At 44.5% G+C, this 16978-nt stretch overlaps 4 protein-coding genes and 1 long non-coding RNA gene across 66 annotated transcripts in view; 4 read left to right on the top strand and 1 right to left on the bottom strand.

Moving 5' to 3' along the window:
- The window catches only part of klhl18 (kelch-like family member 18), a 64919-nt gene that overhangs the window by 1900 nt on the left and 46041 nt on the right, over positions 1 to 16978 (top strand). The window lies entirely within an intron of this gene.
- On the top strand, positions 682 to 8629 carry tmub1 (transmembrane and ubiquitin-like domain containing 1). Of its 2 annotated transcripts, none has more exons than XM_050033142.1 (3): positions 682 to 822; positions 3753 to 4279; positions 7908 to 8629. In XM_050033142.1, the coding sequence occupies exons 2-3, from the start codon at positions 3795 to 3797 to the stop codon at positions 8257 to 8259; spliced, it is 837 nt and encodes a 278-aa protein (XP_049889099.1). In that variant the 5' UTR covers positions 682 to 822; positions 3753 to 3794; the 3' UTR covers positions 8260 to 8629. The 2 variants fall into 2 exon arrangements, with proteins under 2 accessions (XP_049889099.1, XP_049889100.1); XM_050033143.1 differs by having other exon boundaries at positions 698 to 822; positions 3710 to 4279.
- LOC126382893 (uncharacterized) lies at positions 8683 to 9885 on the bottom strand. 13 transcript variants are annotated; one of them, XM_050033139.1, is made up of 5 exons: positions 9738 to 9885; positions 9425 to 9700; positions 8967 to 9360; positions 8859 to 8880; positions 8683 to 8794 (listed from the first exon to the last, which is right to left on the bottom strand). In XM_050033139.1, exons 1-5 carry the CDS (start codon positions 9864 to 9866, stop codon positions 8683 to 8685), a joined length of 933 nt encoding a protein of 310 aa, XP_049889096.1. In that variant the 5' UTR covers positions 9867 to 9885. The 13 variants fall into 13 exon arrangements, with proteins under 13 accessions (XP_049889096.1, XP_049889094.1, XP_049889091.1 ...); XM_050033137.1 differs by having other exon boundaries at positions 8691 to 8794; positions 9405 to 9700; XM_050033134.1 differs by having other exon boundaries at positions 8691 to 9110; positions 9237 to 9360; positions 9405 to 9700.
- On the top strand, positions 10252 to 12904 carry LOC126382896 (uncharacterized). The gene is made up of 3 exons (XR_007569100.1): positions 10252 to 10579; positions 11979 to 12041; positions 12688 to 12904. It is a non-coding gene; the product is annotated as an uncharacterized LOC126382896 (long non-coding RNA).
- Positions 16182 to 16978, top strand: part of LOC126382890 (zinc finger protein OZF-like) — a 12702-nt gene continuing 11905 nt past the window's right edge. The window contains exon 1 of the mRNA XM_050033123.1: positions 16182 to 16635. Within this exon, the coding sequence (XP_049889080.1) occupies positions 16510 to 16635 (126 nt within the window). The 5' untranslated portion in view covers positions 16182 to 16509. The remainder of the gene's footprint in view (positions 16636 to 16978) is intronic.

Here is a 16978-nt window from a genome sequence, read left to right as displayed (position 1 = left end):
GTTTCTGGTTCTGTTCCATGCTTTTATTTTGTCACACTCTTGTATTTAATATAAAGAACATGGAGCTGATTACAGTGTCGGGGTGTGTGTGTATGTTTGATACTTTTGTCACGTGTTACAGTAATATATCACGTGTTAGCAGTAACAAAGTAATATGACATGTTACCAACAGGATTTGTTCAGGTGATATCATTTACAGTGTCACATGAAGACATCACCACCTGAAATGAACTGTTAATTGTTTTCATGTTTCATTCAGCACAGGCTGCACCTCCACCTGTGTGCCAGCAGACAATAATCCACTATGGGAGGTGTCATGATAAGCACATCTGTGTGAGTCATCATGTTCAGTGTGTTATAACACCTACACCGTATCCCGTCCTGCCTCTGCGGCCTGAGGCTGTCTGACAGCAGCGGGGATCAGGAGCTGACCTCGTCCTGGTGATCGGCACATCTGGGTGATGTCATTGGATGTGTTTCCATACAGCTGCAGAGTGACACCGACACACAGTCCTGTTCTTATACAGAACCCTCTGTTTCTCTCTCTCTCTCTCTCTCTCTCTCTCTCTCTTTTTTACAACATTAAGATCAGATTGATAAGACAAACCACTTTGTCCTCTTTTCTTTGAAAACTGTGAATTTTCCCATCACAGATGGAAACACGTAGTGACCAGCAGGGACCAGCAGGAGGCAGCGGAGCGTCACTGCCACGTCACTGCTGCGTCAGAACCAGAGAAGAAGCCGAGGAGCAGAAGCAGGAGCAGATTAGCCTGATTAGCCTCCAGGCTAACGCTGTGTGATATGAGGTTTCAACGCTGAACAGTAAGTTTGACTTTCATCTTGTTTCTGTCACTGAGCCGCTCCCGAGTCAAACTACACACTGTCTGTAGTTTAATTAATGAGCGCGTCACTTCCGCTCACGGCAGTTAGCATGTAGCTTAGCCGACTTCTTGTCCCGGATCTTAGCAGTTAGCTCAGAGTTTTAGCACCACATTAATCACAGCTAATAATGACAACAATCAATCAATAATCAGCACTGATCAGCTGACCCGCACCGTCACCCGTAGGTCCCGACCTGCACGTGAGTCCGACTGCACATGAGTTAGTACACAGTTAGCATGATGTTAAACATCTGTCACTGCAGTACAACTACTACTAACACCTGTACAGGTACTAATACTTAACTGCACTACAGTGTACAGTTACTGTGGTATAAGTAAAGTGCTGCAGTGACTGTATGGAAGTTTAATCAACTGATAACAATAATAACAATAATAAATAATAATAATAATAATAATAATATTACAGTTTATTAGTGAATTGAAGCGTCTCACAGTGCTTCACAACGAAAACATCACCTCCAGTTGTTGACATGGAAACAGACAGACTGAACCTGAGGAAGTCACAAACAAGTCTTAACCTTTAAGTCCCAAGTCACTGTGGAGAGAATCAAGTCAAGTCGAGTCATACTCATAAACTCAGAAAGATAACAGAGGCTGCTTCCGGTGCTGTGAATGTAAGGGACAGTTCCTTACTTATTTGTGATGTTTTGATCCCTGTTTTGGCTCAAGGGAGGGGCTTACAGATTGAAATGGTCGTATTTTGTATTTATTTTACTGCAGATGTTAAAGAAAACAAGACGATCTATCCTCCAAATTTTGGAGTTTTTTTAAAGGAAACATGTGAGCAGGTTTAGATGGTATGTTTTCTTTAGAAATGACCAAAATTATCCTGTTTATCAGCCAGAAACTGTAACAACAGAAATGATCACTGGATTTTCTTCAAATTTCTGACAGTCCTTGAACACAACATGTGCAACAAACACCTCTGTCAGAAAAACAAACCATAACCAGATCTGGTCTTAAAACATTGATATTTCATCAGAATCACTTTATTCTACATCTCATTAAAATCTGTCCAAAAACAAACTTTTCACGACATGAGTGAAAAACTGAGACTTTTTTCAACATTTACCGTTCAAACATCAAAAATGTAATAACTGATTTATGGAGGTGCAGTAGTGATAGGATGCAGTAGTGATAGGATGCAGTAGTGATAAGATGCAGTAGTGATAGGATGCAGTAGTGATCAGATGCAGTAGTGATCAGATGCAGTAGTGATATGATGCAGTAGTGATAGGATGCAGTAGTGATCAGATGCAGCAGTGATAGGATGCAGTAGTGATCAGATGCAGTAGTGATCAGATGCAGTAGTGATCAGATGCAGTAGTGATAGGATGCAGTAGTGATAGGATGCAGTAGTGATAGGATGCAGTAGTGATCAGATGCAGTAGTGATCAGATGCAATAGTGATATGATGCAGACATGCAGTAGTGATATGATGCAGCAGTGATATGATGCAGTAGTGATATGATGCAGCAGTGATATGATGCAGTAGTGATATGATGCAGTAGTGATAAGATGCAGTAGTGATATGATGCAGTAGTGATAAGATGCAGTAGTGATATGATGCAGCAGTGATATGATGCAGTAATGATATGATGGAGTAGTGATCAGATGCAGTAGTGATATGATGGAGTAGTGATCAGATGCAGTAGTGATATGATGCAGTAATGATATGATGGAGTAGTGATCAGATGCAGTTGTGATAAGATGGAGTAGTGATTAGATGCAGTAGTGATATGATGGAGTAGTGATCAGATGCAGTAGTGATATGATGGAGTAGTGATCAGATGCAGTAATGATATGATGCAGTAGTGATATGATGGAGTAGTGATGAGATGCAGTAGTGATAAGATGCAGTAGTGATATGATGGAGTAGTGATATGATGCAGTAGTGATATGATGGAGTAGTGATTAGATGCAGTAGTGATATGATGGAGTAGTGATTAGATGCAGTAGTGATATGATGGAGTAGTGATATGATGGAGTAGTGATATGACGCAGTAGTGATCAGATGCAGTAGTGATATGATGCAGTAATGATAAGATGCAGTAGTGATCAGATGCAGTAGTGATATGATGCAGTAGTGATATGATGGAGTAGTGATCAGATGCAGTAGTGATATGATGCAGTAGTGATATGATGCAGTAATGATAAGATGCAGTAGTGATAAGATGCAGTAGTGATATTATGCAGTAATGATAAGATGCAGTAGTGACAAGATGCAATAGTGATATGATGGAGTAGTGATCAGATGCAGTCGTGATCAGATGCAGTAGTGATAAGATGCAGTAGTGATATAGCAGTTCCTCCTTCCTCCTCTGACAAATTCACAACGGTCCCTGACTGAATACATTTCTCAGGTACTGCAAATACAAATCTGAGTTGTTTCTTCTTGTAACACTTTCTACTCCTCTATGTTTCTCTGACAGATTTAGTTACTTTACAAATTCAGATTTCTGCAAAGAAACAAATGAAAACACCGAAATTATGAATATAATTTGAAAACATTTGATGGTTCCAGCTTCACACATCTTTGAGTTCTTTATGATTCACCTGATAAATGTGGTGCAGCACAAAGTCCAACGTCTCCCTCTGACATGTAGTGGAGTATAGATTACTTTAGTAAATGTACTCAGTTACTTTCTGCTGCTGACGTGTAGCTGAAACAGATAATATAAAGAACAGATAATCGATCAGTCACATTTGATACAATCAATACTGAAGTTGTGACCGCTCTGTTGTGAACACGAGGAGACTTTAAATGTGTCCACGCCACCAACGCTGTGTCTCTTCCTGTAAATCAGGTGGTGTGAAGTGTTGATGCTAAGCCCCGCCCCCTGTGTGCAGGTTTGTGACCTGTGTTGACCTCAGCGGGCGTTGCCGTGGGCGATGGCTCTGATTGAAGGCGTAGGAGACGAGGTGACGCTGCTCTTCGGCTCTCTGCTGCTCCTCATGGTGCTGCTGCTCGCCTGGATCTCCACCCGCACCTCCGAGCCCCCAGAACACCTGTTCACCTCCGCCACAGGCCCGGACCCCTCACTGAGGCCCAGCTCCGCCCACCAGGACACAACCCCCTCCTCCACAACCACTACATCCTCTTCATCATCCTCCTCACCCTCCAGCTCTGTGAGTGACGGCTCTCTGACAGATGCTCCGCCCACCAACACCTCCACTCAGGAGGAGAAGGGGGAGGGTGCAGGGAGGGGGGAGAGGGGGGAGGCTGGAGGAGGAGATGGTGTGAGGAGCAGAGGAGGAGGAGGAGAAGGAGAGTCTTCATCGTCTCAGAGGAACATGGTGGTCAGACTGAAGTTTCTGAACGACACAGAGAGAACAGCTGAGGTCAAACCGCAGGACACCATCGGATACATCAAACGGTAACAGGCTACTGCATCACTACTGCATGACTACTACATTACAACTGCATCACTACTGCATCACTACTACATCACTACTGCATCACTACTGCATCACGACTGCATCACTACTACATCACTTCTGCATCACTACTGCATCATGACTGCATCACTACTACATCACTTCTGCATCACTACTGCATTACTACTACATCACTACTGCATTACTACTACATCACTACTGCATCACTACTACATCACTTCTGCATCACTTCTGCATCACTACTCCATCACGACTGCATCACTACTACATCACTTTTGCATCACTACTGCATCACTACTTCATCACTTCTACATTACTACTACATCACTTCTGCATCACTACTGCATCACTACTACATCACTTCTGCATCACTACTACATCACTTCTGCATCACTACTCCATCACGACTGCATCACTACTTCATCACTTCTGCATCACTACTCCATCACGACTGCATCAGTACTGCATCACTACTACATCACTTCTGAATCACTACATCATCACTACTACATCACTTCTGCATCACGACTGCATCACTACTACATCACTTCTGCATCACGACTGCATCACGACTGCATCCCCTCTGCATCACTACTTCATCACTACTGCATTACAAGTACATCACTTCTGCATCAGTACTGCATCACTACTACATCACTTCTGCATCACTTCTGCATCACTACTGCATTACTACATCACTTATGCATCACTACTGCATCTCGACTGCATCACTACTACATCACTTCTGCATCACTTCTGCATCACTACTGCATTACTACACCACTTATGCATCACTACTGCATCACTATTACATCACTTCTGCATCACTACTGCATCACTACTTCATCACTACTGCATTACTACTACATCACTTTTGCATCACTTCTGCATCACTATTGCATTACTACTACATCACTTCTGCATCACTACTACATCACTTCTGCATTACTACTACATCACTCTGCATCACTTCTGCATCACTTCTTCATCCTATTGCATTACTACTACATCACTTCTGCATCACTACTGCATCACTTCTTCATCCTATTGCATTACTACTACATCACTCTGCATCACTACTGCATCACTTCTTCATCCTATTGCATTACTACTACATCACTTCTGCATCACTATTGCATTACTACTACATCACTTCTGCATCACTTCTGCATCACTACTACATCACTCTGCATCACTACTGCATCACTTCTTCATCCTATTGCATTACTACTACATCACTTCTGCATCACTATTGCATCACTACTACATCACTTCTGCATCACTTCTGCATCACTATTGCATTACTACTACATCACTTCTGCATTACTTCTGCATCACGACTGCATCACTACTGCATCACTACTGCATCACTTCTGCATCACTACTGCATCACTACTACATCACGACTGCATCACTACTCCATCACGACTGCATCACTACTGCATCACTACTTTATCACTTCTGCATCACTACTCCATCACGACTGCATCACTACTCCATCACGACTGCATCACTTCTGCATCACTACTACATCACTTCTGCATCACTACATCATCACTACTACATCACTTCTGCATCCCCTCTGCATCACTACTTCGTCACTACTGCATTACAAGTACATCACGTCTGCATCAGTACTGCATCACTACTACATCACTTCTGCATCCCGACTGCATCACTTCTGCATCACTACTCCATCACGACTGCATCACTACTGCATCACTACTACATCACTTCTGCATCACTTCTGCATCACTACTGCATTACTACATCACTTATGCATCACTTCTGCATCACTACTTCATCACTACTGCATTACTACTACATCACTTCTGCATCACTATTGCATTACTACTACATCACTTCTGCATCACTACTACATCACTTCTGCATTACTACTACATCACTCTGCATCACTTCTGCATCATTATTGCATTACTACTACATCACTATTGCATTACTACTACATCACTTCTGCATCACTTCTGCATCACTATTGCATTACTACTACATCACTTCTGCATCACTTCTGCATCACTATTGCATTACTACTACATCACTTCTGCATCACTACTGCATCACTACTGCATTACTACTACATCACTTCTGCATCACTACTGCATCACTACTACATCACGACTGCATCACTACTCCATCACGACTGCATCACTACTGCATCACTACTACATCACTTCTGCATCACTTCTGCATCATTACTGCATTACTACTACATCACTTCTGCATCAATACTACATCACTACTACATCACTTTTGCATCACGACTGCATCACTACTGCATCACTACAGCATCACTTCTGCATCACTACTGCATCACGACTGCATCCCCTCTGCATCACTACTTCATCAGTACTGCATCACTACTACATCACTTCTTCGTCCCGACTGCATCACTTCTGCATCACTACTTTATTACTACTACATCACTACTCCATCACGACTACATCACTTCTGGATCACTACTGCATCACTACTTCATCACTACTACATCACTTCTGCATCAGTACGGCATCACTACTACATCATTTCTGCATCCCGACTGCATCACTTATGCATCACTACTGCATTACTACTACATCACTACTACATCACTTCTGCATCACTACTGCATCACTACATCACTACTGCATTACTACTACATCACTACTGCATCACTACTACATCACTTCTGCATCACTACTGCATCACTACTGCATCACGACTGCATCACGACTGCATCACTACTACATCACTTCTGCATCACGACTGCATCACTACTGCATCATTACATCATCACGACTGCATCACTACTGCATCACGACTGCATCACTACTGCATCACTACTTCATCACTACTGCATTACTACTACATCGCTTCTGCATCACGACTGCATCACTTCTGCATCACTACTTCATCACTTCTGCATCACTACTGCATCATTACATCATCACTACTGCATTACTACTACATCACTTGTGCATCACGACTGCATCACTACTGCATCACTACTACATCACTTCTGCATCACGACTGCATCACTTCTGCATCACTACTTCATCACTACTTCATCAGTACTGCATCACTTCTGCATCACTCCTGGATCACTACTTCATCACTACTGCATCACTACATCATCACTACTGCATCACTACTACATCACTACTGCATTCCTACTGCATCACGACTGCATCACTACTTCATCACTACTTTATCACTACTGCATCACTACTTCATCACTGCTGCATTACTACTACATCACTTCTGCATCACTACTGCATCACTACTTCATCACTACGTCATCACTACTGCATCACTTCTGCATGACTACTGCATCACTACTTCATCACTACTGCATCACTACATCATCACTACTGCATCACAACTTCATCACTACTGCATCACTACTACATCACCATTGCATTACTACTACATCACTTCTGCATCACTACTTCATCACTACTGCATCACTACATCATCACTACTGCATCACTACATCATCACTACTGCATCACTACTACATCACTATTGCATCACCACTACATCACTTCTGCATCACGACTGCATCACTACTATGAGGCTGGTTCTGACCTTTGCCCTCTGCCCTTTCAGGACCTACTTTGCGGGTCAGGAGCAGCAGGTCCGGTTGATCTATCAAGGTCAACTGCTACAGGATGACGCTCAGACTCTGGCCTCTCTGAACCTTGTCCATAACTGCGTCCTGCACTGTCACATCTCTCAGCACGCCGGCCGCGGGGCCGCAGGGGGGGCGCGGCCCGCTGACCAGGTGCAGGTGGCTCTGAACGTGGGCAGCCTGATGGTCCCCCTGCTGGTCCTCATGCTGTCAGTCCTGTGGTACTGTCAGATCCAGTACCGGCAGTTTTTCACCGCCCCGGCCACTGCCTCGCTGGTCGGTGTCACCATCTTCCTCAGCCTGGTGGCCTTCGGAGTCTACCGCCGCTAGCTGCTCTCTGAGTGGCTACTGCCTCTGTCCTTGTGGTGATGTCAGCAGCCGGGGCGGAGCTCTCTCTGTGACCTCAGACCCGGCCTGGACTTGAACCGGCGGGACTAAACAGACGTTGATGGTTAATGTTTGTTTGTGTTTCTGTTGCCATGGACACGCCGTGTGTTCACAAGGACCTTATTTTAACTTTTTAGATGACATGTTTCTCTGTAGGTTTCTCATCATCGTGCCTCTTTTACTTCCTGGTTCCTTCTGGTCCTGAAGGTGTCGGACCAGCACCAGACTGTAGACCGGATCTGTCTGTACGTCTCTGTGTGTCGACGAGCGCTGTGGAAGAGAAAGAAATTCTATTAAATCATTTATTTATCTTCTTGTTGTTCTTTGAGTCTGTGTGAAGAATTCATCCAGTCAGAGAACTTAAAGTCAGGAGCTCAGGTCACATCCAACACACACCTGAGACGTCCAACACACACCTGAGACGTCCAACACACACCTGAGACATCCAACACACACACCTGAGACGTCCAACACACACCTGAGACGTCCAACACGCACACCTGCGACATCCAACACACACATCTGAGACGTCTAACACACACCTGAGACATCCAACACACACACCTGAGACGTCCAACACGCACACCTGAGACGTCCAACACGCACACCTGAGACGTCCAACACACACAACTGAGACGTCCAACACACACCTGAGATGTCCAACACACACCTGAGACGTCCAACACACACCTGCGACATCCAACACACACACACCTGAGACATCCAACACACACCTGAGACATCCAACACACACCTGAGATGTCCAACACACACCTGCGACATCCAACACACACCTGCGACGTCCAACACACACATGAGACATCCAACACACACACCTGAGACATCCAACACACACAGCTGAGACATCCAACACACACAGCTGAGACATCCAACACACACCTGAGACATCCAACACACACCTGAGACGTCCAACACACACTTGCGACATCCAACACACACCTGAGACATCCAACACACACACCTGAGACATCCAACACACACCTGAGACGTCCAACACACACCTGAGACATCCAACACACACACCTGAGACGTCCAACACACACACCTGAGACATCCAACACACACACCTGAGACATCCAACACACACCTGAGACGTCCAACACACACCTGCGACATCCAACACACACACCTGAGACGTCCAACACGCACACCTGAGACGTCCAACACACACACCTGCGACATCCAACACACACACCTGAGACTTCCAACACACACAACTGAGACGTCCAACACACACCTGAGACGTCCAACACACACCTGAGACGTCCAACACACACAACTGAGACGTCCAACACACACCTGAGACGTCCAACACACACCTGAGACATCCAACACGCACACCTGCGACATCCAACACACACACCTGAGACGTCCAAACCTGCGACATCCAACACACACACCTGAGACGTCCAACTCACAGCTGAGACGTCCAACACATACCTGAGACATCCAACACACACCTGAGACGTCCAACACACACCTGAGACGTCCAACACACAACTGAGACGTCCAACACACACCTGAGACATCCAACACACACACCTGAGACGTCCAACACAGATCAGTATGTTTGACGTGCATAACTTTCCCAGACTTCATTCTGAAAATGACCCATAATAATAATAATAATAATAATAATAATAATAATCCTAACTCTTTTTTCTTATTTTTTGTTGTTGTTGTTGTTTACAGATGTGCAGTGATGGCTGCTGGGTAATCTGAAGACATTTTCATACAGGACTTTGACTGTCACAGAGTATTTTTTATTGTGTGGTATAAATATTTTCCTGCAGTGAAGGATCTCGACACTTCCTCCTCCACTGTGTGGATAAAGCAGCCCGGCGCCCTCCGGTCCAGAAGGTGGCGGTAAGTTACCGGATGTGTAAACAGATGAAGAATGTTGAGCTGTGATTGGTCGATGGATCTTATAAAGACAACATGGCGCAGACTGCACCGGTAGTCAGAGCGTGAAGCTGTCCGAGGGCTGAAGATGTTACGGCCGAACAAAGTGAAGTTGTTCGGGTCACACTGAACTGCTGTGGTCATGGTGAGCTGTGTTAATGACCTGCTAACGTTAGCAGCTGTGGCTAACGGCTAACGTTAGCAACGTTAGCAGCTGTGGCTAACAGGTAACGTTAGCAGCTGTGGCTAATGGCTAACGGCTAACGTTAACGTTTGTCACTGCGGACTGAGCACCGAACTACCGAGCACCGAACTACCGGGCCCGACGGAGCCGTTAACGGTAAGATGGAGTTAGAACTGTGTTTCCACCGTAGACTCGTTATTATTAATATTATCATTATTACGTATCAATGGTTCTAACAAACTGAAAACAGTATCATTTAGGTGGCGTCAACATCACCCTGTCGCCGGTCTGCCCATGCGCTAGTTGAGTGGCGATTATGTTAATGGTTTACTTTGTGTAGTTTCATCAGTCATAATTAAATCATCACATGGACTGTATGTGTTCCACATGTTCGTTAATAATTTTAAAATAAATTCAGTTGCACAACAAATAAATAAAATGTAGGAAAAGTAAACGCAACAGAAAGCTGTAGACTGTTAAACAGGTGGAGTAAAAGTCAAATGTCTAATTGTTTGTGACAGTTTATGAGTTTTAAATGTTCAGCAGTGGGCAGGTCGGCTCTTAACACCATGATCTTTAACATATGAAAGGAGGGACGGCTTTTTTTGGCTTCTGATTGGTCAACAGGTTGGTCATGTGTCCTGCGCTCGTCAGATAATTCAGCCTGATGGTGGAGCGTTTATTTATTCATTTCTTTGGGAGCAGGCTCGTCTTTGAGCGTATGCTAGCTACTGTTAGCATGCTGCTTCCAACATCAGTTTACATCAGAAGAGACAACGTGTCAGAGACCAGGTGAAGAACACGTCAGCTGAACGTTTGGACGTTAACAACAAAGAAGGAGCCAACCTGACAAACATGACTCTAACAGATGGAGGAAGCACTCAGCTGTGTTACTGCAGTAAATATAGAGCTGTAATGTTACAGCTATACTAGGCTAGGCAGTTTTATTTATATAGCACCATTCATACACAAGGCAATTCAATGTGCTTTACAAGAGAAATACATTAAAATAAAACATTAAAGGAACAATAACATTGTGTTTGAGATCATTAAGACAAGACAATAAATAGTTAAAAACAGTGCAGAAAATGCATTTTAAAAGCAAACATAAAGCAAAAGCAGACAAATATAAAAACAATAGCTACAGATTATCCTAACAATAACGGAGCTGACAGTTAGTACTAGATATGAGCAGGGTCTCACACACACACACACACGTATTTGTGACGACCTTTGATTTTCCCTCCCTCAGCAGCACTGTTGGAATATTTGTTATTGACGTTCTCTGAGCGCAGAGCGAGTGTTGATGGCGTTGGGTCTGAAGGTGTGTGTTGGCTCACAGCTGGTGTCAGCTGCACCTCGAGGCGTCCTGATCCTGGAAGTGATGACATAAAAGGCCGATTGAAGCCCCTCCCCCAGCAGTCTGTTCACAGAGGGGGGGGCGGTGACAAATCCGAGCTGAAGCGTATTCTGATCCAGGCAGCTGATAGGTGCACCTGTCCTTCAGGTGAGTCTCCACCTGCTGACATCTCTGCTCTCTGATTGGCTCTTACAGGACCGCCCCTGTGACGTCCCCAGGATGGAGCTGTGATGTCGTCCGTGAGGCTCCAATGTGGCGGTGAGTGATGTCACACCAGAACAAACATTGCCTTTGTGAAGAGGTCACAGTGGGCGGGGTTAACGTCAGCCGGGAGATGATGTGAACAAAAGGCCGAATTGTAGCGCCGCCCTCAGGCAGAGTGTTCTCAGAGCGCGGCGCCGTGACAAAGACCCACCGGAGCGTTTGTCTGATCCCACATCAGCTGACTGGAGGTCACATGACATAGACACAGGGTCCACTGAGCAGCCATGTCAGGAGCTTAGAGGCAGAGCTACAGTTACTCTATAAGTAAATAATCAGCTGCTCCTGAAAATAATAAACTCAGTCTGAAACTGTTGGTTAACACGTCACTGAACGTTGAATCATAAATCATTAACATCAGTTAATTTATAATAAGTGTAGCCTCACAAAAACCAACGCAGTCGCTCACATCAAAACTGTTGACAGCAGGTGTTGGACCGATAACGGAAGAGAGAACACATGTTCACACAGATGGCGCCACAGAGCTGCTGAAGTCCCGCCTTCACATGTTAACACAGAACCAAATGGCGGCGGCTTCACGTGGCTCCAGTGTGTGATGTCAGGCAGCATGATGACACATGTTTTGAAGGCAGCATCAGTTTATGTCAGCTTCATCATTTAACCACGCCTCTTTGTCTGACAGAAACATGTGGAAGCAGCTGCAGCGCCACCTCCTGGACAACCTGAGTACTGCACCCAGAACACCACGGTCGCCTCTTCCTGTTCAGAGCCTCAGAGAAACCAGCAGGTGTTTGACTGTCACAGACACGTCAGCGCTCTTTGCTCCAACGTTTGACTGAAGGAAAAAAACAACTTCTTCAATTCTAACATTGTTTTAATAAAAAGAAAACGTTGATTCACCTCAGATTTGTTTTTGTGTTTATACCAACACGTCCAATCCGAGACGTTTCCTTCATCAGCTGATCAGTTTGTTCTGAGCTGAACACAAACTTGACAGGAGTTTACTGAGACGTGTGTTTCATCAGCTCACCTATCTTACATCATTACTCCTCAGAGATGGACGGAGGGCACGGATTAGAAATACAATTACAGTAAAATACAAAATGTGAAGTTAAAGAACTTTAATTTTAAACTTAAACCAACATTAAAGATGTTCATATTATTATATAATTTCACTGCTGCTGAGTTCATCAGTGAGGAGTCAGTTTGATACTGTGTGCTGCTGCATCCTGTTGTGTACTCATGTTCATATGTACCTGAAGGTGGTGCAGTGAAAGTATTTCCCTCAAACGGAGGAAGAGTATGAAGAATACTAAGGGAAACTACAAGTACCCTGAGTTTGTACTTGAGTACTTCAGAGTAATCAGTTACTTTTATCACATCTGCTGTTCATGAATCTGAAGTTTTTCCTCCTGACTTTGTCTTTCTGAACTCGTCACTTTTGCTTTCACATCTATGATCACAGGTGATGACACACACATCTATGATCACAGGTGATGACACACACACATCTATGATCACAGGTGATGACACACACACACACACACATCGGACTGGGAATCTTTTTGATTCTTCTGATGATGTTGCTGAGTATCTGTGACAGTTTTGCTTACATCAGGGGTCCAACTCATTTTCTTCACGGGCCACAAACAGGCCAGTTTGGTGTCAGGTGGGCCGGACCAATAACACCATCACACAGTAACCTGTAAGAACCATCAGCTCAATAGTAGAACTACAAACACATTCTGCAGACGTTCATCCTTTTATAAAACATGAACAGTTTGAGACCTCTTCAGAAAAATGTGTTGTTTCAGTTTGTCCATGTTCACTCACTCAGACTCTCACTGTCATCACGTGTGTTGATTCACACATGTCCTGATACCAATGCTTCTGAACTGACTGACGACATGTTGCACAATGTTCAGTGTCTCACTAAGTGTTTGGCTGAATCCAAATCCCCACCCTCTGGATTTGCACACTGAGCCCTCACAGACTTCAGGCGTACGTAATGTGGCGTTTTCACCGTCATCATGTAAAGTGTGCGAGAGTGTGAGTCTGCAGCGTTAGAAAAGGAGCCAACAGACAGGCTTGGAGTGTGTTTCACTCGTTTCCGTGGGAACATTTGAGAGACTTTACTGCAGCACTCGCCGACATGATCAGACTGCACAGCTTCTATAGGCTAGGCTGCATAATTAAAATGCATATTGATTATAGTCTATAGCCTGTACTGCTGCATATATCTGTATCATGATGCTGTTCAGTTTATATCTGGCCTGCGTTGTTCAAGCAATGTTTTAATATTACAATTTATAATAAGTCTATGGGGTCTTGTGTGTGTGTGTTTTTCTGTAAGCAATTTAGAAAAATTAAATTGTCACGTCCATATTGCAATGAATTGTGGGCAATTAAACTAGTGAAGTCTGCATCCCCAGCAGACTCTCTGGAGGTCCGCAGAGAGTCTGCTGGGGGCCCTTGTGGACTGGATGAATTGTGGATTTGGAGCCCTAAACACTCGCGGACTTCCTGTGAATGCGCTTGCAAAGTCCACGAGTCTGCGAGTGCAGTGAAGTGCAGACATTTGGATTCAGCCTTTGTGATATCAGAGAGCTGTGTGCTGAGGGGTATTCCAGGTAGGAGGTTCAACAAACTTTGAGTCTAATCCTGAACTCTGAGTTGACTTACCCTGAGCTGGGAAACTAGCTGTTTCTCAATATGTGTTCTTGCCACGCCCCTTTTACTGGGGATGCATCGGAGCAGACTTGTGTGGTCTTAAAGGGATAGTGCACCCAAAAATGAAAATTCAGCCATTATCTACTCACCCATATGCTGAGGGAGGCTCAGGTGAAGTTTTAGAGTCCTCACATCACTTAAAGGGGAGAGTGGGTAGCAGCACAACTCCACCTAATGGAGGCGTGTGACCTGTATATATATGTGTATGAATGAATGAATGAGTTTTATTTTCGTGTTATGTCCAAAGACCTATCCTATACATTGCAAAAAAACGTAGCGTGATGCACATTTGCTCTGATGAGAGCGCACGTCTGTGGTGTGTCAGATTTGATATGTGTGGCTGGTAAATGATTGAGTCTAATGAAAAACTGTACGGTTCAAACAGATATTCATTGGGGAAAGACAGCACATCTAAACGGGGTCTGAAGATCCTCTCCCAGCGTAAAGCATTGTGAATTAATTCTTCCTACATACGAACAACCCATGTGTGTCTGCCAGCTTGCTTCAGGCTCAGCAGTAGGGAGGAGACAGGGTGAACTCTGGGTTTCTTATAGAAAACCTGCCAGAGAGCAGGTTAGTTTCACTGAGTCAGTTGCCATGGTGATTGACTCAGAGTTTGACTTACCTCTCTGTCTGGAACTGAAAACACAGAGTTTCCCTCATCTCAGGGTTAACACACTCAGAGCTTTCACTCTCTGTTAACTCCCAGGTCGGGGTGGAGAAACCTCTGAGGCACAACTTTACATGAAGAAGGCAACGCATTGTTTAACTTTCTCCTGAAACCTGGCACCTCTTCTAGTCACCTGGTGGGCCGGGTCTGGCCCGCGGGCCGTATGTTTGGGGTGTCAAACATACGGTTACATTGTTTGAATATTTATCTTTCTGAATATTTATTTTTATAGTTGTGTCAGTGTAGGGTCAGTGGACGCTAACACGGATCCAAATAAAGAAAAATAAGATTAATATTGTTGTTATTATTTGTTCCATTTGTTAATTACTCTTCATTAAAATAATGCACATGAAATATTCTCATTCAGGGCCGGTTCTTTATTTATCAGCGGAGGGGGTGAAGCTACAGGTATTTTTTTCTTGACCCTGACAGGCTGAATGAAATGTCTCTATTTTAAATTCACATTTGGTTATGTTGTTTTTGTAAATGATGGAAGCGTCGTCACACATGTGTCCAAGGGTTGTCGGAGAGCTGACAATTCAACAAAAAATAATATTTTTATTTCTGGCTGTGATAAACAGTGTCATGGTGTACTTTAATTACTTTTCCAAAGCTTCCACTGATTTCTTTTTACTAATTCCATGATTTTTCCAGGCCTGGAAAATGTGATTATGAAGTTCCATGACTTTCTCCAGTTTTCCATGACTCCAGTCAGCAGTGGAATAAAAACAAAATACAACCTGGGGGGGGGTTGAACTTTTCCCCGGAAGTCGCCAGCTGCTGCTGCTGCAGGAGGAGGAGAAGAAGAAGAAGTTGGCGCTGTTAGCTCAACACTCAACTTTACAAACGGAGTCGTCGTTGAGCAGTTGGACCGGAGGGATGGACATCGACACGGCTTCACCGGTAAACACACCGACCGACCTCCCGTCCTAACGCCAACCGGAGAGTCTCACAGCGAAGCTGTTAGTGGAGCTAAGCTAACGGTGCTAGCCTCCAGACCTGACGGGAGCGACCTACCCCACCAGACTCCATTCAGAAAACACAGCATTTAAGGACCGGCGGCCAGTTCTCTAGCGGTGCACACTAACGTTACCGGACACAAAGATGATAGAACACGTTATTACGGTGCCGCCGTTAATTCGGCCTCAACCCAACAGAACTCCGCTCCAGTTAAACGTTAATGATCCGGTAAAGTTTGGTGCTGCAACAAGACACAGTGAGGACAAACAGGTGAGGCAGCGTTAAGTTTGAATCAATGTGTTGTTAGCCGAATGAAAGAGTCACGTGCATTCATCTGACTTCACCCAAATTTATTGACCTGTCTGTCTGCGTGTGTCTGTCACTGAGGGCAGAAAATACAATGGTCGGATTCTGAATGGAGTTTGGTTCAGGTCCTGTCTGCTGTGGGTCTGCTTGATGTCCGCTGCTGTAGAGGCCTGAACCCAGTGTTTCAAACACCAGGATTAACATCTAATACTGCAGGAACAATACCAACACTGGTACTGCACACTAATACCAACACTGGTACTGCACACTAATACCAACACTAGTACTGCACACTGATACTAACACT

The sequence above is a fragment of the Epinephelus moara genome, chromosome 21 (genome assembly GCF_006386435.1).
Source record: "Epinephelus moara isolate mb chromosome 21, YSFRI_EMoa_1.0, whole genome shotgun sequence".
NCBI lineage: Eukaryota > Metazoa > Chordata > Actinopteri > Perciformes > Serranidae > Epinephelus > Epinephelus moara.
Note: the sequence above shows the minus strand (reverse complement) of the source record. Positions and strands in the feature narration are given on the sequence as shown.

Bases quoted from the DNA above. Each gene is read 5' to 3' on its own strand.
- tmub1 (XM_050033142.1), top strand. From the start codon at position 3,795: ATGGCTCTGATTGAAGGCGTAGGAGACGAGGTGACGCTGCTCTTCGGC. The intron at 4,280-7,907 runs GTAACAGGCTAC...CTGCCCTTTCAG, and splicing joins ACCATCGGATACATCAAACG to GACCTACTTTGCGGGTCAGG.
- LOC126382893 (XM_050033128.1), bottom strand. From the start codon at position 9,786: ATGTCTCAGGTATGTGTTGGACGTCTCAGCTGTGAGTTGGACGTCTCA. The intron at 9,701-9,737 runs GTGTGTGTGTTG...TGGACGTCTCAG, and splicing joins CTGTGAGTTGGACGTCTCAG to GTGTGTGTGTTGGATGTCGC.